This window comes from Oncorhynchus kisutch, unplaced genomic scaffold (assembly GCF_002021735.2).
Source record: "Oncorhynchus kisutch isolate 150728-3 unplaced genomic scaffold, Okis_V2 Okis04b-Okis11a_hom, whole genome shotgun sequence".
Lineage (NCBI taxonomy): Eukaryota > Metazoa > Chordata > Actinopteri > Salmoniformes > Salmonidae > Oncorhynchus > Oncorhynchus kisutch.
Genome location: NW_022261981.1, coordinates 11782418 through 11807668, shown reverse-complemented (window position 1 = coordinate 11807668; position 25251 = coordinate 11782418). Strand labels below are relative to the sequence as shown.

At 45.4% G+C, this 25251-nt stretch overlaps 1 protein-coding gene across 1 annotated transcript in view; it reads right to left on the bottom strand.

The window, feature by feature from the left end:
• LOC109887202 (AT-rich interactive domain-containing protein 5B-like) overlaps positions 1 to 25251 on the bottom strand; it is a 134767-nt gene that overhangs the window by 68164 nt on the left and 41352 nt on the right. Inside the window, exon 4 of the mRNA XM_031813183.1 lies at positions 9867 to 10097. Coding sequence (XP_031669043.1) covers positions 9867 to 10097 — 231 coding nt within the window. The remainder of the gene's footprint in view (positions 1 to 9866; positions 10098 to 25251) is intronic.

Below are 25251 nucleotides of genomic sequence, written 5' to 3'. Positions count from 1 at the left end.
CTGTATGTGTCTATAGACTACGTGTATACTATATTCTATCTGTATGTGTCTATAGACTACGTGTATACTATATTCTATCTGTATGTGTCTATAGACTACGTGTATACTGTCACGCCCTGGTCTTAGTATTTTGTGTTTTCTTTATTTATTTGGTCAGGCCAGGGTGTGACATGGGTTTATTTTGTGGTGTGTTTATGTATTGGGGTTTTTCGTAGGTTTTGGGATTGTGGCTTAGTGGGGTTTTCTAGCATAGTCTATGGTTGTCTGAATTGGTTCTCAATCAGAGGCAGGTGTTTATCGTTGTCTCTGATTGGGAACCATATTTAGGCAGCCATATTCTTTGAGTGTTGTGTGGGTGATTGTTCCTGTCTCTGTGTTATTGTCACCAGACAGGCTGTTTAGGTTTTCACTGTGTGTTTGTGGGTGATTGTTCCTGTCTCTGTGTTAGTTGTCACCAGACAGGCTGTTTAGGTTTTCACTGTGTGTTTGTGGGTGATTGTTCCTGTCTCTGTGTTATTGTCACCAGACAGGCTGTTTAGGTTTTCACTGTGTGTTTGTGGGTGATTGTTCCTGTCTCTGTGTTAGTTGTCACCAGACAGGCTGTTTAGGTTTTCACTGTGTGTTTGTGGGTGATTGTTCCTGTCTCTGTGTTATTGTCACCAGACAGGCTGTTTAGGTTTTCACTGTGTGTTTGTGGGTGATTGTTCCTGTCTCTGTGTTATTGTCACCAGACAGGCTGTTTAGGTTTTCACGTTCCGTTTCTTGTTTTTGTATTTGTGTTTATTCATTAATTAAACATCTAAATTACCACGCTGCATTTTGTATTTTCGTTAATTAAACATCTAAATTACCACGCTGCATTTTGGTCCGACTCTCGACGGAAGAAAACCGTAACATATCCTATATTCTATCTGTATGTAGGGAACATAGTGCCATTTGGGACACAAACCTTTCTAACGAACCTCCATTAAAGCCATGTTATTATCGTGGGGGCTGCCTGGAAACATCAGTGGCTGATTTCATAACCCCCCCCCCCCCCTTGCTAGAGAGTGACAATCATTACATGGGAATATGAATTCTGGGGGAATGATCTGGCATGTAGGTATTTGAGCTTGGCATTGTAATTTCGACTGAATAAACATTGACCCTGCAGACATACTGGATGAAACCCCAAATAACATGTTGTTTTTATATGAAAACCCCTCCCTCCCCTCCCCTCCCCACTCTGCTCTATGTCTCAAGGCTCTTCCTGGCAGGCAGCTCTCTCTGTAATAGTGTGGAGCTTCACATCTGGATGGTGGTATGGGAGAGAGGCAGAAGCCAATATGTAATGCTAGGCCCCCTGGGAGTTTTTAGTACAGTAATATAGAATGGTGTTGTTTGAACATTTGGATAATGGTATTTTACTAACATATAATTGGTATTTTGGGGGGTATTTTATTAGGATCCCTATTAGCTGTTGCAAAAGCAGCAGCTACTCTTCCTGGGGTCCACACAGAACACAGAACACAGAACACAGAACATGAAAAATAATACAGAACATCAATAGACAAGAACAGAACTACATTAAACATTTTTAAAAAGGCACACGTAGCCTACACATCACTACATACACACAAACTATCTAGGTCCAATAGGGGAGAGGCGTTGTGCTGTGGGTCCAATAGGGGAGAGGCGTTGTGCTGTGGGTCCAATAGGGGAGAGGCGTTGTGCTGTGGGTCCAATAGGGGAGAGGCGTTGTGCCGTGGGTCCAATAGGGGAGAGGCGTTGTGCCGAGAGGTGTTGCTTTATCTGTTTTTTGAAACCAGGTTTGCTGTTAATTTCAGCAAGAAGAGATGGAAGGAAGTTCCATGAAATAATGGCTTCATATAATACTGTACTCTTTCTTGAATTTGTTCTGGATTTGGGGACTGTGAAAAGACCTCTGGTGGGGTAAGTGTGTGTGTCAGAACTGTGTGTAAGTTGACTATGCAAACAATTTGGGATTTTAAACACAATGTTTCTTATAAAAATAATAAGTGATGCAGTCAGTCTCCCCTCAACTCTGAACCAAGAGAGACTGGCAGCATAGTATTTACATCAGCCCTCTGATTACGATGAAGAGCAAGACGTGCTGCTCTGTTCTGGGCCAGCTGCAGCTTAACTACACTGCGGTTCAACAGTTTGGGGTCAAAAACGTGTTGTTTTTGAAAGAAAAGCAAATGTTATGTCAATTAAAATAACATCAAATTGATAAGAAATACAGTGTAGACATTGTTAATGTTGTAAACGAATATTGTAGCTGGAAACGCCAGATTTTTTTACGGAATATCTACATAGGCCCATTATCAGCAACCTTCACTCCTGTGTTCCAATGGCATGTTGTGTTAGCTAATCCAAGTACATAGGCCCATTATCAGCAACCTTCACTCCTGTGTTCCAATGGCATGTTGTGTTAGCTAATCCAAGTACATAGGCCCATTATCAGCAACCTTCACTCCTGTGTTCCAATGGCATGTTGTGTTAGCTAATCCAAGTACATAGGCCCATTATCAGCAACCTTCACTCCTGTGTTCCAATGGCATGTTGTGTTAGCTAATCCAAGTACATAGGCCCATTATCAGCAACCTTCACTCCTGTGTTCCAATGGCATGTTGTGTTAGCTAATCCAAGTACATAGGCCCATTATCAGCAACCTTCACTCCTGTGTTCCAATGGCATGTTGTGTTAGCTAATCCAAGTACATAGGCCCATTATCAGCAACCTTCACTCCTGTGTTCCAATGGCATGTTGTGTTAGCTAATCCAAGTACATAGGCCCATTATCAGCAACCTTCACTCCTGTGTTCCAATGGCATGTTGTGTTAGCTAATCCAAGTACATAGGCCCATTATCAGCAACCTTCACTCCTGTGTTCCAATGGCATGTTGTGTTAGCTAATCCAAGTACATAGGCCCATTATCAGCAACCTTCACTCCTGTGTTCCAATGGCATGTTGTGTTAGCTAATCCAAGTACATAGGCCCATTATCAGCAACCTTCACTCCTGTGTTCCAATGGCATGTTGTGTTAGCTAATCCAAGTACATAGGCCCATTATCAGCAACCTTCACTCCTGTGTTCCAATGGCATGTTGTGTTAGCTAATCCAAGTACATAGGCCCATTATCAGCAACCTTCACTCCTGTGTTCCAATGGCATGTTGTGTTAGCTAATCCAAGTACATAGGCCCATTATCAGCAACCTTCACTCCTGTGTTCCAATGGCATGTTGTGTTAGCTAATCCAAGTACATAGGCCCATTATCAGCAACCTTCACTCCTGTGTTCCAATGGCATGTTGTGTTAGCTAATCCAAGTACATAGGCCCATTATCAGCAACCTTCACTCCTGTGTTCCAATGGCATGTTGTGTTAGCTAATCCAAGTACATAGGCCCATTATCAGCAACCTTCACTCCTGTGTTCCAATGGCATGTTGTGTTAGCTAATCCAAGTACATAGGCCCATTATCAGCAACCTTCACTCCTGTGTTCCAATGGCATGTTGTGTTAGCTAATCCAAGTACATAGGCCCATTATCAGCAACCTTCACTCCTGTGTTCCAATGGCATGTTGTGTTAGCTAATCCAAGTACATAGGCCCATTATCAGCAACCTTCACTCCTGTGTTCCAATGGCATGTTGTGTTAGCTAATCCAAGTACATAGGCCCATTATCAGCAACCTTCACTCCTGTGTTCCAATGGCATGTTGTGTTAGCAAGTTGATCATTTTAAAAGTGTAATTGATCATTAGAAAACCCTTTTGCAATTATGTTAGCACAGCTGAAAACTGATGTTCTGATTAAAGAAGCAATAAAACTGGTCTTCTGTAGACTAATTGAGTATCTGGAGCATCAGCATTTGTGGGTTTGAATACAGGCTCAAAATGGCCAGAAACAAAAAACTTTCTTCTGAAACTCGTCAGTCTGTTCTTGCTCTGAGAAATGAAGGCTATTCCATGTGAGTAATTGCCAAGAAACTGAAGATCTCGTACAACGCTGTGTACTACTCCCTTCACAGAACAGCACAAACTGTCTCTAATCAGAATAGAAAAAGGAGTGGGAGGCCCCGGTGCACAACTGAGCAAGAGGACAAGTACATTAGAGTGTCTAGTTTGAGAAACAGACGGCTCACTGTCACACCCTGGTCTTAGTATTTTGTGTTTATATATTTATTTGGTCAGGCCAGGGTGTGACATGGGGTTATTTTGTGTTGTGTTGTGGTATTGGGGGTTTAGTAGCTATTGGGATTGTGGCTGAGTAGGGGTGTCTAGCATAGTCTATGGCTGCCTGAGGTTCTCAGAGTCAGGTGATTCTCGTTATCTCTGATTGGGAACCATATTTAGGTAGCCTGGGTTTCACTGTGTGTTTGTGGGTGATTGTTCCTGTCTCAGTGTGTTTGTATTTCAGCAGACAGGCTGTATTAGGTTTTCACATAGGATAGTTGGCTACTGTTGACCAGGGCCCATAGGATAGTTGGCTACTGTTGACCAGGGCCCATAGGATAGTTGGCTACTGTTGACCAGGGCCCACGGGCTAGGGCACTACTGTTGACCAGGGCCCATAGGATAGTTGGCTACTGTTGACCAGGGCCCACGGGCTAGGGCACTACTGTTGACCAGGGCCCACAGGCTAGGGCACTACTGTTGACCAGGGCCCATAGGATAGTGGACTACTGTTGACCAGGGCCCATAGGATAGTGGACTACTGTTGACCAGGGCCCATAGGATAGTGGACTACTGTTGACCAGGGCCCATAGGATAGTTGGCTACTGTTGACCAGGGCCCATAGGATAGTTGGCTACTGTTGACCAGGGCCCATAGGATAGTTGGCTACTGTTGACCAGGGCCCACGGGCTAGGGCACTACTGCTGACCAGGGCCCATAGGATAGTTGGCTACTGTTGACCAGGGCCCACGGGCTAGGGCACTACTGTTGACCAGGGCCCATAGGATAGTTGGCTACTGTTGACCAGGGCCCACGGGCTAGGGCACTACTGTTGACCAGGGCCCATAGGATAGTTGGCTACTGTTGACCAGGGCCCACGGGCTAGGGCACTACTGCTGACCAGGGCCCATAGGATAGTTGGCTACTGTTGACCAGGGCCCACGGGCTAGGGCACTACTGTTGACCAGGGCCCATAGGATAGTTGGCTACTGTTGACCAGGGCCCACGGGCTAGGGCACTACTGTTGACCAGGGCCCATAGGATAGTTGGCTACTGTTGACCAGGGCCCACGGGCTAGGGCACTACTGTTGACCAGGGCCCATAGGGTAGTGGACTACTGTTGACCAGGGCCCATAGGATAGTTCGCTACTGTTGACCAGGGCCCACGGGCTAGGGCACTACTGCTGACCAGGGCCCATAGGGTAGTGGACTACTGTTGACCAGGGCCCATAGGATAGTTGGCTACTGTTGACCAGGGCCCATGGGCTAGTGCACTACTGTTGACCAGGGCCCATGGGCTAGTGCACTACTGTTGACCAGAACCCATGGGCGAGGGCACTAAATAGGGAATGAGATACCATTTAGGAAACACAACTGTTACTGTAGCTGGAAGTAAATGGCTACTCTAAATGCAGCAGATTTCCCGCCAACTAACCATCATTCTGAAGATAAAGAAGATTCCCTACGGGTGTCTCTGATGTGTTCCAGAATTAAATGTGTTCTTTGGAACCCCAGCGTGTGGTGAAGTTCTGTAACATGAACAATGACTTCATACTGCTGAGATCAGTCCTTACACAGTTGTTCCATTGGATTCTGTTACCCCTAGCCAAACACTGTTTAAACCCCTCAGGAGGGAGTCCATCGGGACAATCGGGACAGTTAACATGCAGATGCCTGTCAAGCCCTGCTGACATCTCCCTTTATCATGACAACAAAGTCCTACAGAACACGTTCCAAACAGAATATGGACACAGTCCAGAAATGTTCCTGTCTTCATGTACACACTCTGAAATCCATTTCCATTGTGTGTGCTGTAAAGTTGTTTCTTATTCTCCTTGTCTGATTGGGATCCCAGTCTGAGGACCAGCTATAGGCAGCAGCAGCTGCTGCAGTAGCATCCAACCGTTAGTCTCCTGTACCTAACCAGAGGATAATCTGGTTAAACATTTAGTCTCCTGTACCTAACCAGAGGATGTTCTGGTTAAACCTTTAGTCTCCTGGTTAACCCGTTAGTCTCCTGTACCTAACCAGAGGATAATCTGGTTAAACATTTAGTCTCCTGTACCTAACCAGAGGATGTTCTGGTTAAACCTTTAGTCTCCTGGTTAACCCTTTAGTCTCCTGTACCTAACCAGAGGATAATCTGGTTAAACCGTTAGTCTCCTGGTTAAACCGTTAGTCTCCTGGTTACACCGTTAGTCTCCTGGTTAAACTGTTAGTCTCCTGGTTAAACCGTTAGTCTCCTGGTTAACCCTTTAGTCTCCTGTACCTAACCAGTGGATGACCTGGTTAAACCGTTAGTCTCCTGTACCTAACCAGAGGATAATCTGGTTAAACATTTAGTCTCCTGGTTAAACCGTTAGTCTCCTGGTTAAACCGTTAGTCTCCTGGTTAAACCGTTGGTCTCCTGGTTAAACCGTTGGTCTCCTGGTTAAACCGTTAGTCTCCTGGTTAACCCTTCAGTCTCCTGGTTAAGTCTCCTGGTTAACCCTTTAGTCTCCTGGTTAACCCTTTAGTCTCCTGGTTAACCCTTTAGTCTCCTGGTTAACCCTTTAGTCTCCTGGTTAACCCTTTAGTCTCCTGGTTAACCCTTTAGTCTCCTGGTTAACCCTTTAGTCTCCTGGTTAACCCTTTAGTCTCCTGGTTAACCCTTTAGTCTCCTGGTTAACCCTTTAGTCTCCTGGTTAACCCTTTAGTCTCCTGGTTAACCCTTTAGTCTCCTGGTTAACCCTTTAGTCTCCTGGTTAACCCTTTAGTCTCCTGGTTAACCCTTTAGTCTCCTGGTTAACCCTTTAGTCTCCTGGTTTAGTCTCCTGGTTTAGTCTCCTGGTTAACCCTTAAGTCTCCTGGTTAACCCTTAAGTCTCCTGGTTAACCCTTAAGTCTCCTGGTTAACCCTTAAGTCTCCTGGTTAACCCTTAAGTCTCCTGGTTAAACCTTTAGTCTCCTGGTTAAACCTTTAGTCTCCTGGTTAAACCTTTAGTCTCCTGGTTAAACCTTTAGTCTCCTGGTTAACTCTTTAGTCTCCTGGTTAAACCGTTAGTCTCCTGTACCTAAACAGAGGATAATCTGGTTAAACCTTTAGTCTCCTGGTTAACCCTTTAGTCTCCTGGTTAAGTCTCCTGGTTAACCCTTTAGTCTCCTGGTTAAGTCTCCTGGTTAACCCTTTAGTCTCCTGGTTAAGTCTCCTGGTTAACCCTTCAGTCTCCTGGTTAAGTATCCTGGTTAACCCTTCAGTCTCCTGGTTAAGTATCCTGGTTAACCCTTCAGTCTCCTGGTTAACCCTTTAGTCTCCTGGTTAACCCTTTAGTCTCCTGGTTAACCCTTTAGTCTCCTGGTTAAACCTTTAGTCTCCTGGTTAAACCGTTAGTCTCCTGGTTAAACCGTTAGTCTCCTGGTTAAACCGTTAGTCTCCTGGTTAAACCGTTAGTCTCCTGTACCTAACCAGAGGATAATCTGGTTAAACATTTAGTCTCCTGGTTAAACTGTTAGTCTCCTGGTTAAACTGTTAGTCTCCTGGTTAAACCGTTAGTCTCCTGGTTAAACCGTTAGTCTCCTGGTTAAACCTTTAGTCTCCTGGTTAAACCTTTAGTCTCCTGGTTAAACCGTTAGTCTCCTGGTTAAACCGTTAGTCTCCTGTACCTAAACAGAGGATAATCTGGTTAAACCTTTAGTCTCCTGGTTAACCCTTTAGTCTCCTGGTTAAGTCTCCTGGTTAACCCTTTAGTCTCCTGGTTAAGTCTCCTGGTTAACCCTTTAGTCTCCTGGTTAAGTCTCCTGGTTAACCCTTCAGTCTCCTGGTTAAGTATCCTGGTTAACCCTTCAGTCTCCTGGTTAAGTATCCTGGTTAACCCTTCAGTCTCCTGGTTAACCCTTTAGTCTCCTGGTTAACCCTTTAGTCTCCTGGTTAACCCTTTAGTCTCCTGGTTAAACCTTTAGTCTCCTGGTTAAACCGTTAGTCTCCTGGTTAAACCGTTAGTCTCCTGGTTAAACCGTTAGTCTCCTGGTTAAACCGTTAGTCTCCTGTACCTAACCAGAGGATAATCTGGTTAAACATTTAGTCTCCTGGTTAAACTGTTAGTCTCCTGGTTAAACTGTTAGTCTCCTGGTTAAACCGTTAGTCTCCTGGTTAAACCTTTAGTCTCCTGGTTAAACCTTTAGTCTCCTGGTTAAACCTTTAGTCTCCTGGTTAAACCTTTAGTCTCCTGGTTAAACCTTTAGTCTCCTGGTTAAACCTTTAGTCTCCTGGTTAAACCTTTAGTCTCCTGGTTAAACCTTTAGTCTCCTGGTTAAACCTTTAGTCTCCTGGTTAAACCTTTAGTCTCCTGGTTAAACCTTTAGTCTCCTGGTTAAACCTTTAGTCTCCTGGTTAAACCGTTAGTCTCCTGTACCTAAACAGAGGATAATCTGGTTAAACCTTTAGTCTCCTGGTTAACCCTTTAGTCTCCTGGTTAAGTCTCCTGGTTAACCCTTTAGTCTCCTGGTTAAGTCTCCTGGTTAACCCTTTAGTCTCCTGGTTAAGTCTCCTGGTTAACCCTTTAGTCTCCTGGTTAAGTCTCCTGGTTAACCCTTCAGTCTCCTGGTTAAGTATCCTGGTTAACCCTTCAGTCTCCTGGTTAAGTATCCTGGTTAACCCTTCAGTCTCCTGGTTAACCCTTTAGTCTCCTGGTTAACCCTTTAGTCTCCTGGTTAACCCTTTAGTCTCCTGGTTAAACCTTTAGTCTCCTGGTTAAACCGTTAGTCTCCTGGTTAAACCGTTAGTCTCCTGGTTAAACCGTTAGTCTCCTGGTTAAACCGTTAGTCTCCTGGTTAAACCGTTAGTCTCCTGTACCTAACCAGAGGATAATCTGGTTAAACATTTAGTCTCCTGGTTAAACTGTTAGTCTCCTGGTTAAACTGTTAGTCTCCTGGTTAAACCGTTAGTCTCCTGGTTAAACCGTTAGTCTCCTGGTTAAACTGTTAGTCTCCTGGTTAACCCTTTAGTCTCCTGGTTAAACCATTAGTCTCCTGGTTAACTCTTTAGTCTTCTGATACCTAACCAGAGGATAATCTGGTTAAACCTTTAGTCTCCTGGTTAAACCGTTAGTCTCCTGTACCTAACCAGAGGGTGACCTGATAATATACCAATATCACACTAATGACATGCTAATATCACTATACAATACAAATAACACACACAACTAACATGGTAAGGATCATCCTTCATGTTGGAGAAACAACACGTTTACAGACGGTTACAGTAACTATGCTGACGGCAGTTTGAATTTTTTAGTTCTGGAGGTTAAAGGTCATTAGCTGTGTGATGTCATTATAGAATGTGGAGGCAGGAGGACCTGAAGGAGAGCAGGCAGGCTGTGTTAATCAGCCCTCAAGGCATTATAGAATGTTGAGGCAGGAGGACCTGAAGGAGACCAGGCAGGCTGTGCTAATCCAACCCTTAAGGGGATGTGCGTCCCAAATGGCACCCTATTCCCTATTTAGTGCACTATCATAGTGCACTATCATCCCCATCGTGTGGACCATCAGTAACATACATCAGCCCATGTTAACATTGGTGATTTGCCTACTCAAAGCAGAAAATGACAAGCAGGGTCAGTGTGGAGAACAGTGTCACCTCTTGACAGGACAGAGCAGGGGGGTATTTCAGAACAGGGGTATTTCAGAACAGTAGTAATATTTCAGGCACTCACCGAACTCATCACAGACATTGTCGTTGTCGATGAGGGTGGGGTGTTCAAAGGTGTCCCTGCAGTACAGGATGTGGGTGTGGTCTGTGAGTGAGGTCACGCCCCCCAGGGCCAGAACCACCTGTGAGGTGAGGACGGAGGCGGGTCTTTCTTTCAGCCTGGCCAATAGGGAACGGTAGCGACAATACTGGGGGTAAGACAGCACCGACACACGCTTCTGGTCCCCGTCATCACCTAGAGGGACAGAGGAGAGACATGTTCTTTAACAGAGAGAGAGGTCCAACAGCTGGAGGTGGGGAGCAAGAAAAAACATACTAGCAGTAGCAGGAAGTGACAGCAGAGGAAGTGTGAGCAGAACATACTAGCAGTAGCAGGAAGTGACAGCAGAGAAAGTGTGAGCAGAACCGGTCAGCTTGACTAGACCGCCACATTAAGGTAGGAAGTGTTTTTAACATCTGATTGGTGCCACCTCAGCTGACACAGACACTGGGGTTCTGAACCAGCTTCACTGTTTTCTATACTGCTCTTCAGTCACCCAATGCTTTGATTAACCTGCACCACAATACAGATAGCGTTTTAATGAGTTTATCCCTCCATACTGCTGGACGGCATTCAGGCTGTTCCACTCAGGCTGTGATGCAGAGGCTGGAGCCTAGTTTATAGACACTACAATGCTAATATAATGATACAGTGTCTCTGGTGTTCCAGTCCAGTTCTGTGGGAAATGAGAATCATATGAGGTTTTACTACAGAGCCAAGCTGCTGTTTTAACATGACACTTCTCAGCCAGGATGGTTCACATAAACTGAGCGTTGTGATATAAACCGTTGATATATAAACCGTTGTGATATAAACTGAGTGTTGTGATATAAACCGTTGTGATATAAACCGTTGAGATATAAACCGTTGTGATATAAACCGTTGTGATATAAACCGTTGAGATATAAACCGTTGAGATATAAACCGTTGAGACATAAACCGTTGTGACATAAACCGTTGTGATATAAACCGTTGTGATATAAACTGAGTGTTGTGATATAAACCGTTGAGATATAAACTGAGTGTTGTGATATAAACCGTTGTGATATAAACCGTTGAGATATAAACCGTTGTGATATAACGAGAGCCAGATGGTTCAACGTTGATACATCTCACTCATTACACAGATCCTTCTGCTCAATCACCATCATGGCACACAGAGCCCAAATTAACCACAATATCTGTTCTATCAGGAGATGTTCTACAAGGTGATGTTCTACCAGGAGATGTTCTATCAGGAGATGTTCTATCAGGAGATGTTCTATCAGGAGATGTTCTATCAGGAGATGTTCTATCAGGAGATGTTCTATCAGGAGATGTTCTACCAGGAGATGTTCTACCAGGAGATGTTCTATCAGGAGATGTTCTACCAGGAGATGTTCTACCAGGAGATGTTCTATCAGGTGATGTTCTATCAGGATATCAGATCACATAACGAAACTGGCCGTGTAACCTGTGATGGTGCCTGATTGCTGGGCTGAGCCCTTTCTCCCCTCCTCCTCCCCTCCTCCCCTTCTCTTCTCCTCCTCTCCTCTCTTTTTCCCTCCTCTCCTCTGCTCCTACCCCCCAGTCAGTTAGTCAGTTAGTCAGGCAGCCAGCCAGTCAGTTAGTCAGTCAGGCAGCCAGCCATTCAGTTAGTTAGCCAGTCAGTCAGCCTGTCAGCCAGTCAGTCAGGAAAAAATAATCCGTATTTATCACTGCTCAGAGACAGACAGAAACATGTTCATCTATTTCCTCCTGGTTGGTGATCATGATAATAGTCACACACTGAGCAGCACCTGTTCTGGGGAAGTGCTGTTCACACACAGAGGAGCACCTGTTCTGGGGAAGTGCTGTTCACACACAGAGGAGCACCTGTTCTGGGGAAGTGCTGTTCACACACAGAGGAGCACCTGTTCTGGGGAAGTGCTGTTCACATACAGAGCAGCACCTGTTCTGGGGAAGTGCTGTTCACATACAGAGCAGCAACTGTTCTGGGGAAGTGCTGTTCACACACAGAGCAGCACCTGTTCTGGGGAAGTGCTGTTCACACACAGAGCAGCACCTGTTCTGGGGAAGTGCTGTTCACACACAGAGGAGCACCTGTTCTGGGGAAGTGCTGTTCACACACAGAGCGGCACCTGTTCTGGGGAAGTGCTGTTCGGTGTATATATTGTACATGCTCGGGTGTTTTATGTCTCGTGTTTTATCATTGCCCTAGGATTGATTTGATGGTTTTTAAGATCTCCTCAGGATCATCTGTTTCTTATCTCTGATATTGAACACTAGGTTGTTGAGGAAGAGCGTGGAAGCATTTAACCGTCCTGTGCACAAGACAAAATCAACTTTGATTTATTATTGATTGATATTTCCATTGAGCTCTGGGGAGCTGGAGAATGTATTGATTTGCACCAAAGAAAACAAGTGATAGACAACAATACAGAGGACGGTGTGGTTGGAAGGGCTGATATAAAAACCACCGTAAAAACAAACTACACACAATACAGGAGGACGGTGTGGTTGGAAGGGCTGATATAAAAACCACCGTAAAAACAAACTACACACAATACAGGAGGACGGTGTGGTTGGAAGGGCTGATATAAAAACCACCGTAAAAACAAACTACACACAATACAGGAGGACAAAAATAAAAATGGTTTGTTTAAACAGAAAACAAAGCCTACTAATTATAAATGTATTAATTAAATGATCAGTAAATATACAGAATAAGTGTTTTGTTTAAATGTGTGTGAGAGTCAGGCTATATGGAGGAGATTACTGAGGAGTTTGATTCATCAAGCTGACCCCCAGTCTTCATGGAGGAGATTACTGAGGAGTTTGATTCATCAAGCTGACCCCCAGTCTTCATGGAGGAGATTACTGAGGAGTTTGATTCATCAAGCTGACCCCCAGTCTTCATGGAGGAGATTACTGAGGAGTTTGATTCATCAAGCTGACCCCCAGTCTTCATGGAGGAGATTACTGAGGAGTTTGATTCATCAAGCTGACCCCCAGTCTTCATGGAGGAGATTACTGAGGAGTTTGATTCATCAAGCTGACCCCCAGTCTTCATGGAGGAGATTACTGAGTAGTTTGATTCATCAAGCTGACCCCCAGTCTTCATGGAGGAGATTACTGAGTAGTTTGGTTCATCAAGCTGACCCCCAATCTTCATGGAGGAGATTACTGAGGAGTTTGGTTCATCAAGCTGACCCCCAGTCTTCATGGAGGAGATTACTGAGTAGTTTGGTTCATCAAGCTGACCCCCAGTCTTCATGGAGGAGATTACTGAGGAGTTTGGTTCATCAGGCTGATCCCCAGTCTTCATGGAGGAGATTACTGAGGAGTTTGATTCATCAAGCTGACCCCCAGTCTTCATGGAGGAGATTACTGAGGAGTTTGGTTCATCAAGCTGACCCCCAGTCTTCATGGAGGAGATTACTGAGGAGTTTGGTTCATCAGGCTGATCCCCAGTCTTCATGGAGGAGATTACTGAGTAGTTTGGTTCATCAAGCTGACCCCCAGTCTTCATGGAGGAGATTACTGAGTAGTTTGGTTCATCAGGCTGATCCCCAGTCTTCATGGAGGAGATTACTGAGGAGTTTGGTTCATCAGGCTGATCCCCAGTCTTCATGGAGGAGATTACTGAGTAGTTTGGTTCATCAAGCTGACCCCCAGTCTTCATGGAGGAGATTACTGAGTAGTTTGGTTCATCAAGCTGACCCCCAGTCTTCATGGAGGAGATTACTGAGGAGTTTGGTTCATCAAGCTGACCCCCAGTCTTCATGGAGGAGATTACTGAGGAGTTTGGTTCATCAAGCTGACCCCCAGTCTTCATGGAGGAGATTACTGAGGAGTTTGATTCATCAAGCTGACCCCCAGTCTTCATGGAGGAGATTACTGAGGAGTTTGGTTCATCAAGCTGACCCCCAGTCTTCATGGAGGAGATTACTGAGGAGTTTGGTTCATCAAGCTGACCCCCAGTCTTCATGGAGGAGATTACTGAGGAGTTTGGTTCATCAAGCTGACCCCCAGTCTTCATGGAGGAGATTACTGAGGAGTTTGGTTCATCAAGCTGACCCCCAGTCTTCATGGAGGAGATTACTGAGGAGTTTGATTCATCAAGCTGACCCCCAGTCTTCATGGAGGAGATTACTGAGTAGTTTGGTTCATCAAGCTGACCCCCAGTCTTCATGGAGGAGATTACTGAGTAGTTTGGTTCATCAAGCTGACCCCCAGTCTTCATGGAGGAGATTACTGAGGAGTTTGGTTCATCAAGCTGACCCCCAGTCTTCATGGAGGAGATTACTGAGGAGTTTGGTTCATCAAGCTGACCCCCAGTCTTCATGGAGGAGATTACTGAGGAGTTTGGTTCATCAAGCTGACCCCCAGTCTTCATGGAGGAGATTACTGAGGAGTTTGATTCATCAAGCTGACCCCCAGTCTTCATGGAGGAGATTACTGAGGAGTTTGATTCATCAAGCTGACCCCCAGTCTTCATGGAGGAGATTACTGAGGAGTTTGATTCATCAAGCTGACCCCCAGTCTTCATGGAGGAGATTACTGAGGAGTTTGGTTCATCAAGCTGACCCCCAGTCTTCATGGAGGAGATTACTGAGGAGTTTGGTTCATCAAGCTGACCCCCAGTCTTCATGGAGGAGATTACTGAGGAGTTTGGTTCATCAAGCTGACCCCCAGTCTTCATGGAGGAGATTACTGAGGAGTTTGGTTCATCAAGCTGACCCCCAGTCTTCATGGAGGAGATTACTGAGTAGTTTGGTTCATCAAGCTGACCCCCAGTCTTCATGGAGGAGATTACTGAGGAGTTTGGTTCATCAAGCTGACCCCCAGTCTTCATGGAGGAGATTACTGAGGAGTTTGGTTCATCAAGCTGACCCCCAGTCTTCATGGAGGAGATTACTGAGGAGTTTGATTCATCAAGCTGACCCCCAGTCTTCATGGAGGAGATTACTGAGTAGTTTGGTTCATCAAGCTGACCCCCAGTCTTCATGGAGGAGATTACTGAGGAGTTTGGTTCATCAAGCTGACCCCCAGTCTTCATGGAGGAGATTACTGAGGAGTTTGGTTCATCAAGCTGACCCCCAGTCTTCATGGAGGAGATTACTGAGGAGTTTGGTTCATCAAGCTGACCCCCAGTCTTCATGGAGGAGATTACTGAGGAGTTTGATTCATCAAGCTGACCCCCAGTCTTCATGGAGGAGATTACTGAGGAGTTTGATTCATCAAGCTGACCCCCAGTCTTCATGGAGGAGATTACTGAGGAGTTTGATTCATCAAGCTGACCCCCAGTCTTCATGGAGGAGATTACTGAGGAGTTTGATTCATCAAGCTGACCCCCAGTCTTCATGGAGGAGATTACTGAGGAGTTTGGTTCATCAAGCTGACCCCCAGTCTTCATGGAGGAGATTACTGAGGAGTTTGATTCATCAAGCTGACCCCCAGTCTTCATGGAGGAGATTACTGAGGAGTTTGGTTCATCAAGCTGACCCCCAGTCTTCATGGAGGAGATTACTGAGGAGTTTGATTCATCAAGCTGACCCCCAGTCTTCATGGAGGAGATTACTGAGGAGTTTGATTCATCAAGCTGACCCCCAGTCTTCATGGAGGAGATTACTGAGGAGTTTGATTCATCAAGCTGACCACCAGTCTTCATGGAGGAGATTACTGAGGAGTTTGGTTCATCAAGCTGACCCCCAGTCTTCATGGAGGAGATTACTGAGGAGTTTGATTCATCAAGCTGACCCCCAGTCTTCATGGAGGAGATTACTGAGGAGTTTGGTTCATCAAGCTGACCCCCAGTCTTCATGGAGGAGATTACTGAGGAGTTTGGTTCATCAAGCTGACCCCCAGTCTTCATGGAGGAGATTACTGAGGAGTTTGGTTCATCAGGCTGACCCCCAGTCTTCATGGAGGAGATTACTGAGGAGTTTGGTTCATCAAGCTGACCCCCAGTCTTCATGGAGGAGATTACTGAGGAGTTTGGTTCATCAAGCTGACCCCCAGTCTTCATGGAGGAGATTACTGAGTAGTTTGGTTCATCAGGCTGACCCCCAGTCTTCATGGAGGAGATTACTGAGGAGTTTGGTTCATCAAGCTGACCCCCAGTCTTCATGGAGGAGATTACTGAGGAGTTTGGTTCATCAAGCTGACCCCCAGTCTTCATGGAGGAGATTACTGAGTAGTTTGGTTCATCAGGCTGACCCCCAGTCTACATGGAGGAGATTACTGAGGAGTTTGGTTCATCAGGCTGACCCCCAGTCTACATGGAGGAGATTACTGAGGAGTTTGGTTCATCAGGCTGACCCCCAGTCTACATGGAGGAGATTACTGAGGAGTTTGGTTCATCAAGCTGACCCCCAGTCTTCATGGAGGAGATTACTGAGGAGTTTGGTTCATCAAGCTGACCCCCAGTCTTCATGGAGGAGATTACTGAGGAGTTTGGTTCATCAGGCTGACCCCCAGTCTTCATGGAGGAGATTACTGAGGAGTTTGGTTCATCAGGCTGACCCCCAGTCTTCATGGAGGAGATTACTGAGGAGTTTGGTTCATCAAGCTGACCCCCAGTCTTCATGGTTCATCAAGCTGACCCCCAGTCTACATGGAGGAGATTACTGAGGAGTTTGGTTCATCAAGCTGACCCCCAGTCTTCATGGAGGAGATTACTGAGGAGTTTGGTTCATCAAGCTGACCCCCAGTCTTCATGGAGGAGATTACTGAGGAGTTTGGTTCATCAAGCTGACCCCCAGTCTTCATGGAGGAGATTACTGAGGAGTTTGGTTCATCAAGCTGACCCCCAGTCTTCATGGAGGAGATTACTGAGGAGTTTGGTTCATCAAGCTGACCCCCAGTCTTCATGGAGGAGATTACTGAGGAGTTTGGTTCATCAAGCTGACCCCCAGTCTTCATGGAGGAGATTACTGAGGAGTTTGATTCATCAAGCTGACCCCCAGTCTTCATGGAGGAGATTACTGAGGAGTTTGATTCATCAAGCTGACCCCCAGTCTTCATGGAGGAGATTACTGAGGAGTTTGATTCATCAAGCTGACCCCCAGTCTTCATGGAGGAGATTACTGAGGAGTTTGGTTCATCAAGCTGACCCCCAGTCTTCATGGAGGAGATTACTGAGGAGTTTGATTCATCAAGCTGACCCCCAGTCTTCATGGAGGAGATTACTGAGGAGTTTGGTTCATCAAGCTGACCCCCAGTCTTCATGGAGGAGATTACTGAGGAGTTTGGTTCATCAAGCTGACCCCCAGTCTTCATGGAGGAGATTACTGAGGAGTTTGGTTCATCAGGCTGACCCCCAGTCTTCATGGAGGAGATTACTGAGGAGTTTGGTTCATCAAGCTGACCCCCAGTCTTCATGGAGGAGATTACTGAGGAGTTTGGTTCATCAAGCTGACCCCCAGTCTTCATGGAGGAGATTACTGAGTAGTTTGGTTCATCAGGCTGACCCCCAGTCTTCATGGAGGAGATTACTGAGGAGTTTGGTTCATCAAGCTGACCCCCAGTCTTCATGGAGGAGATTACTGAGGAGTTTGGTTCATCAAGCTGACCCCCAGTCTTCATGGAGGAGATTACTGAGTAGTTTGGTTCATCAGGCTGACCCCCAGTCTACATGGAGGAGATTACTGAGGAGTTTGGTTCATCAGGCTGACCCCCAGTCTACATGGAGGAGATTACTGAGGAGTTTGGTTCATCAGGCTGACCCCCAGTCTACATGGAGGAGATTACTGAGGAGTTTGGTTCATCAAGCTGACCCCCAGTCTTCATGGAGGAGATTACTGAGGAGTTTGGTTCATCAAGCTGACCCCCAGTCTTCATGGAGGAGATTACTGAGGAGTTTGGTTCATCAGGCTGACCCCCAGTCTTCATGGAGGAGATTACTGAGGAGTTTGGTTCATCAGGCTGACCCCCAGTCTTCATGGAGGAGATTACTGAGGAGTTTGGTTCATCAAGCTGACCCCCAGTCTTCATGGTTCATCAAGCTGACCCCCAGTCTACATGGAGGAGATTACTGAGGAGTTTGGTTCATCAAGCTGACCCCCAGTCTTCATGGAGGAGATTACTGAGGAGTTTGGTTCATCAAGCTGACCCCCAGTCTTCATGGAGGAGATTACTGAGGAGTTTGGTTCATCAAGCTGACCCCCAGTCTTCATGGAGGAGATTACTGAGGAGTTTGGTTCATCAAGCTGACCCCCAGTCTTCATGGAGGAGATTACTGAGTAGTTTGATTCATCAAGCTGACCCCCAGTCTTCATGGAGGAGATTACTGAGGAGTTTGGTTCATCAAGCTGACCCCCAGTCTTCATGGAGGAGATTACTGAGGAGTTTGGTTCATCAAGCTGACCCCCAGTCTTCATGGAGGAGATTACTGAGGAGTTTGGTTCATCAAGCTGACCCCCAGTCTTCATGGAGGAGATTACTGAGTAGTTTGGTTCATCAAGCTGACCCCCAGTCTTCATGGAGGAGATTACTGAGGAGTTTGGTTCATCAAGCTGACCCCCAGTCTTCATGGAGGAGATTACTGAGGAGTTTGGTTCATCAAGCTGACCCCCAGTCTTCATGGAGGAGATTACTGAGTAGTTTGGTTCATCAAGCTGACCCCCAGTCTTCATGGAGGAGATTACTGAGTAGTTTGGTTCATCAAGCTGACCCCCAGTCTTCATGGAGGAGATTACTGAGTAGTTTGGTTCATCAAGCTGACCCCCAGTCTTCATGGAGGAGATTACTGAGTAGTTTGGTTCATCAAGCTGACCCCCAGTCTTCATGGAGGAGATTACTGAGTAGTTTGGTTCATCAAGCTGACCCCCAGTCTACATGGAGGAGATTACTGAGGAGTTTGGTTCATCAAGCTGACCCCCAGTCTTCATGGAGGAGATTACTGAGGAGTTTGGTTCATCAAGCTGACCCCCAGTCTTCATGGAGGAGATTACTGAGGAGTTTGGTTCATCAAGCTGACCCCCAGTCTTCATGGAGGAGATTACTGAGGAGTTTGGTTCATCAGGCTGACCCCCAGTCTTCATGGAGGAGATTACTGAGGAGTTTGGTTCATCAGGCTGACCCCCAGTCTTCATGGAGGAGATTACTGAGGAGTTTGGTTCATCAAGCTGACCCCCAGTCTTCATGGTTCATCAAGCTGACCCCCAGTCTACATGGAGGAGATTACTGAGGAGTTTGGTTCATCAAGCTGACCCCCAGTCTTCATGGAGGAGATTACTGAGGAGTTTGGTTCATCAAGCTGACCCCCAGTCTTCATGGAGGAGATTACTGAGTAGTTTGATTCATCAAGCTGACCCCCAGTCTTCATGGAGGAGATTACTGAGGAGTTTGGTTCATCAAGCTGACCCCCAGTCTTCATGGAGGAGATTACTGAGGAGTTTGGTTCATCAAGCTGACCCCCAGTCTTCATGGAGGAGATTACTGAGGAGTTTGGTTCATCAAGCTGACCCCCAGTCTTCATGGAGGAGATTACTGAGGAGTTTGGTTCATCAAGCTGACCCCCAGTCTTCATGGAGGAGATTACTGAGTAGTTTGATTCATCAAGCTGACCCCCAGTCTTCATGGAGGAGATTACTGAGGAGTTTGGTTCATCAAGCTGACCCCCAGTCTTCATGGAGGAGATTACTGAGGAGTTTGGTTCATCAAGCTGACCCCCAGTCTTCATGGAGGAGATTACTGAGTAGTTTGGTTCATCAAGCTGACCCCCAGTCTTCATGGAGGAGATTACTGAGTAGTTTGGTTCATCAAGCTGACCCCCAGTCTTCATGGAGGAGATTACTGAGTAGTTTGGTTCATCAAGCTGACCCCCAGTCTTCATGGAGGAGATTACTGAGTAGTTTGGTTCATCAAGCTGACCCCCAGTCTTCATGGAGGAGATTACTGAGTAGTTTGGTTCATCAAGCTGACCCCCAGTCTACATGGAGGAGATTACTGAGGAGTTTGGTTCATCAAGCTGACCCCCAGTCTTCATGGAGGAGATTACTGAGGAGTTTGGTTCATCAAGCTGACCCCCAGTCTTCATGGAGGAGATTACTGAGGAGTTTGATTCATCAAGCTGACCCCCAGTCTTCATGGAGGAGATTACTGAGGAGTTTGGTTCATCAAGCTGACCCCCCAGTCTTCATGGAGGAGATAACTGAGGAGTTTGGTTCATCAAGCTGACCCCCAGTCTTCATGGAGGAGATTACTGAGGAGTTTGGTTCATCAAGCTGACCCCCAGTCTTCATGGAGGAGATTACTGAGGAGTTTGGTTCATCAAGCTGACCCCCAGTCTTCATGGAGGAGATTACTGAGGAGTTTGGTTCATCAGGCTGACCCCCAGTCTTCATGGAGGAGATTACTGAGTAGTTTGGTTCATCAAGCTGACCCCCAGTCTTCATGGAGATTACTGAGGAGTTTGGTTCATCAAGCTGACCCCCAGTCTTCATGGAGGAGATTACTGAGGAGTTTGATTCATCAAGCTGATCCCCAGTCTTCATGGAGGAGATTACTGAGGAGTTTGGTTCATCAAGCTGATCCCCAGTCTTCATGGAGGAGATTACTGAGGAGTTTGGTTCATCAAGCTGACCCCCAGTCTTCATGGAGGAGATTACTGAGGAGTTTGGTTCATCAAGCTGATCCCCAGTCTTCATGGAGGAGATTACTGAGGAGTTTGGTTCATCAGGCTGACCCCCAGTCTTCATGGAGGAGATTACTGAGGAGTTTGGTTCATCAGGCTGACCCCCAGTCTTCATGGAGGAGATTACTGAGGAGTTTGGTTCATCAGGCTGACCCCCAGTCTTCATGGAGGAGATTACTGAGGAGTTTGGTTCATCAAGCTGACCCCCAGTCTTCATGGAGGAGATTACTGAGGAGTTTGGTTCATCAAGCTGACCCCCAGTCTTCATGGAGGAGATTACTGAGGAGTTTGGTTCATCAGGCTGACCCCCAGTCTTCATGGAGGAGATTACTGAGGAGTTTGGTTCATCAGGCTGACCCCCAGTCTTCATGGAGGAGATTACTGAGGAGTTTGGTTCATCAGGCTGACCCCCAGTCTTCATGGAGGAGATTACTGAGGAGTTTGGTTCATCAAGCTGACCCCCAGTCTTCATGGAGGAGATTACTGAGGAGTTTGATTCATCAGGCTGACCCCCAGTCTTCATGGAGGAGATTACTGAGGAGTTTGATTCATCAAGCTGACCCCCAGTCTTCATGGAGGAGATTACTGAGTAGTTTGGTTCATCAAGCTGACCCCCAGTCTTCATGGAGGAGATTACTGAGTAGTTTGGTTCATCAAGCTGACCCCCAGTCTACATGGAGGAGATTACTGAGGAGTTTGATTCATCAGGCTGACCCCCAGTCTTCATGGAGGAGATTACTGAGGAGTTTGATTCATCAAGCTGACCCCCAGTCTTCATGGAGGAGATTACTGAGGAGTTTGGTTCATCAAGCTGACCCCCAGTCTTCATGGAGGAGATTACTGAGGAGTTTTTTTTTTTAGATAAGACAGTGAGTGCATTCCTAAGTTTTCTGTTAATTAGAACTGTCAGCTCAGTGGTGATCGATAATGTTGAGGGGTCAAAAGTTATCTGGGAGTGTGTTAGTAAGTTAGAATGAACTTTTCACCTCACTTTGTCCCGGTCGAGAGGAGGGGATTCTGTTAAAGCAATGAAATGACGTCATGATCTGTATATAAACTGTTGCTCGTGGTTAAGTGGCAGCGCGCTCTGAGAATAAGTTATGTTACCTATTATTAAAAAGACTGGTCTCCATCTATTTTATGCAAACAAGAATCTTAAATTCCCATAAAATAGATTAAGGGTTTTCAATTAATGAAAGCATTGGCATAATTAAATTACAGTAACAACATGGAGGAGATTACTGAGTAGTTTGGTTCATCAGGCTGACCCCCAGTCTACATGGAGGAGATTACTGAGTAGTTTGGTTCATCAGGCTGATCCCCAGTCTTCATGGAGATTACTGAGTAGTTTGGTTCATCAGGCTGACCCCCAGTCTTCATGGTTCATCAGGCTGACCCCCAATCTTCATGGTTCATCAGGCTGACCCCCAATCTTCATGGAGGAGATTACTGAGTAGTTTGGTTCATCAGGCTGACCTCCAGTCTTCATGGTTCATCAGGCTGACCCCCAATCTTCATGGTTCATCAGGCTGACCCCCAATCTTCATGGAGGAGATTACTGAGTAGTTTGGTTCATCAGGCTGACCCCCAGTCTACATGGAGGAGATTACTGAGTAGTTTGGTTCATCAGGCTGATCCCCAGTCTTCATGGAGATTACTGAGTAGTTTGGTTCATCAGGCTGACCCCCAGTCTTCATGGTTCATCAGGCTGACCCCCAATCTTCATGGTTCATCAGGCTGACCCCCAATCTTCATGGAGGAGATTACTGAGTAGTTTGGTTCATCAGGCTGACCCCCAGTCTACATGGAGGAGATTACTGAGTAGTTTGGTTCATCAGGCTGACCCCCAGTCTTCATGGTTCATCAGGCTGACCCCCAATCTTCATGGTTCATCAGGCTGACCCCCAATCTTCATGGAGGAGATTACTGAGTAGTTTGGTTCATCAGGCTGACCTCCAGTCTTCATGGAGGAGATTACTGAGTAGTTTGGTTCATCAGGCTGACCCCCAGTCTTCATGGTTCATCAGGCCTACCCCCAGTCTTCATGGTTCATCAGGCTGACCCCCAGTCTTCATGGTTCATCAGGCTGACCCCCAATCTTCATGGAGGAGATTACTGAGTAGTTTGGTTCATCAGGCTGACCCCCAATCTTCATGGAGGAGATTACTGAGTAGTTTGGTTCATCAGGCTGACCTCCAGTCTTCATGGAGGAGATTACTGAGTAGTTTGGTTCATCAGGCTGACCCCCAGTCTTCATGGTTCATCAGGCTGACCTCCAGTCTTCATGGTTCATCAGGCCTACCCCCAGTCTTCATGGTTCATCAGGCTGACCCCCAGTCTTCATGGTTCATCAGGCTGACCCCCAGTCTTCATGGTTCATCAGGCTGACCCCCAGTCTTCATGGTTCATCAGGCTGACCCCCAGGCTTCATGGTTCATCAGGCTGACCCCCAGGCTTCATGGTTCATCAGGCTGACCCCCAGTCTTCATGGTTCATCAGGCTGACCCCCAGTCTTCATGGTTCATCAGGCTGACCCCCAGTCTTCATGGTTCATCAGGCTGACCCCCAGTCTTCATGGTTCATCAGGCTGACCCCCAGTCTTCATGGTTCATCAGGCTGACCCCCAGTCTTCATGGTTCATCAGGCTGACCCCCAGTCTTCATGGTTCATCAGGCTGACCCCCAGTCTTCATGGTTCATCAGGCTGACCTCCAGTCTTCATGGTTCATCAGGCTGACCCCCAGTCTTCATGGTTCATCAGGCTGACCCCCAGTCTTCATGGTTCATCAGGCTGACCCCCAGTCTTCATGGTTCATCAGGCTGACCTCCAGTCTTCATGGTTCATCAGGCTGACCTCCAGTCTTCATGGTTCATCAGGCTGACCTCCAATCTTCATGGAGGAGATTACTGAGTAGTTTGGCTCATCAGGCTGACCCCCAGTCTTCATTTGAAGTTATTGCGGGAAGATGATGTTTTGTCAATGTGAAGATAATAATTCCAGAGGATGGAGAAGAAAGTACAATCCCACATGCTAGATCATTATTCTGTTAATAAAATCTAACCTTTTCTAAACAAAGGAATACTTATCTGTGGTATTTAATTGGTATGGGCAGCACTACCATAAGAACTGTTGGATCAAATTATGCAATTTCCCTTTAATAGTTGATACAAGAAGCCTTTGTCAAGACGGGAAAAAATGGGAGGCACTGATTGGTTCCAAAATCAGCCATGAAATCAGTCTGAGTCAGTCTGCATGTCTCATCAGATTGAATGGACTTGAGGTCTAAACTCTGTCAACTCCTCTCTCTCCTGGTGGTCATTCATTCCAAACGGCACCCTATTCCCTACATAGTGCACTACTTTAGACCAGGGTCCTATAGAACCCTGTTCCCTACATAGTGCACTACAGCCTGAAATAGAAACAGGACTGTTTAAGCTAAGTGTGAAGATAAATACTTCTCAACTTATAACAGTGTTGTCTCTAATATATATTATGTATAACAGTGTTGTCTCTAATATATGTTATGTATAACAGTGTTGTCTCTAACAGTGTGTTGTCTCTAATATATGTTATGTATAACAGTGTTGTCTCTAATATATGTTATGTATAACAGTGTTGTCTCTAATATATATTATGTATAACAGTGTTGTCTCTAATATATGTTATGTATAACAGTGTTGTCTCTAATATATGTTATGTATAACAGTGTTGTCTCTAACAGTGTGTTGTCTCTAATATATGTTATGTATAAGAGTGTTGTCTCTAATATATGTTATGTATAACAGTGTTGTCTCTAATATATGTTATGTATAACAGTGTTGTCTCTAACAGTGTTGTCTCTAATATATATTATGTATAACAGTGTTGTCTCTAATATATGTTATGTATAACAGTGTTGTCTCTAACAGTGTTGTCTCTAATATATGTTATGTATAACAGTGTTGTCTCTAATATATATTATGTATAACAGTGTTGTCTCTAACAGTGTTGTCTCTAATATATGTTATGTATAACAGTGTTGTCTCTAATATATATTATGTATAACAGTGTTGTCTCTAATATATGTTATGTATAACAGTGTTGTCTCTAACAGTGTGTTGTCTCTAATATATGTTATGTATAACAGTGTTGTCTCTAACAGTGTGTTGTCTCTAATATATATTATGTATAACAGTGTTGTCTCTAATATATGTTATGTATAACAGTGTTGTCTCTAATATATATTATGTATAACAGTGTTGTCTCTAATATATGTTATGTATAACAGTGTTGTCTCTAACAGTGTGTTGTCTCTAATATATGTTATGTATAACAGTGTTGTCTCTAACAGTGTGTTGTCTCTAATATATGTTATGTATAACAGTGTTGTCTCTAACAGTGTGTTGTCTCTAATATATATTATGTATAACAGTGTTGTCTCTAACAGTGTTGTCTCTAATATATGTTATGTATAACAGTGTTGTCTCTAATATATGTTATGTATAACAGTGTTGTCTCTAATATATGTTATGTATAACAGTGTTGTCTCTAACAGTGTGTTGTCTCTAATATATATTATGTATAACAGTGTTGTCTCTAACAGTGTTGTCTCTAATATATGTTATGTATAACAGTGTTGTCTCTAATATATGTTATGTATAACAGTGTTGTCTCTAATATATGTTATGTATAACAGTGTTGTCTCTAACAGTGTGTTGTCTCTAATATATGTTATGTATAACAGTGTTG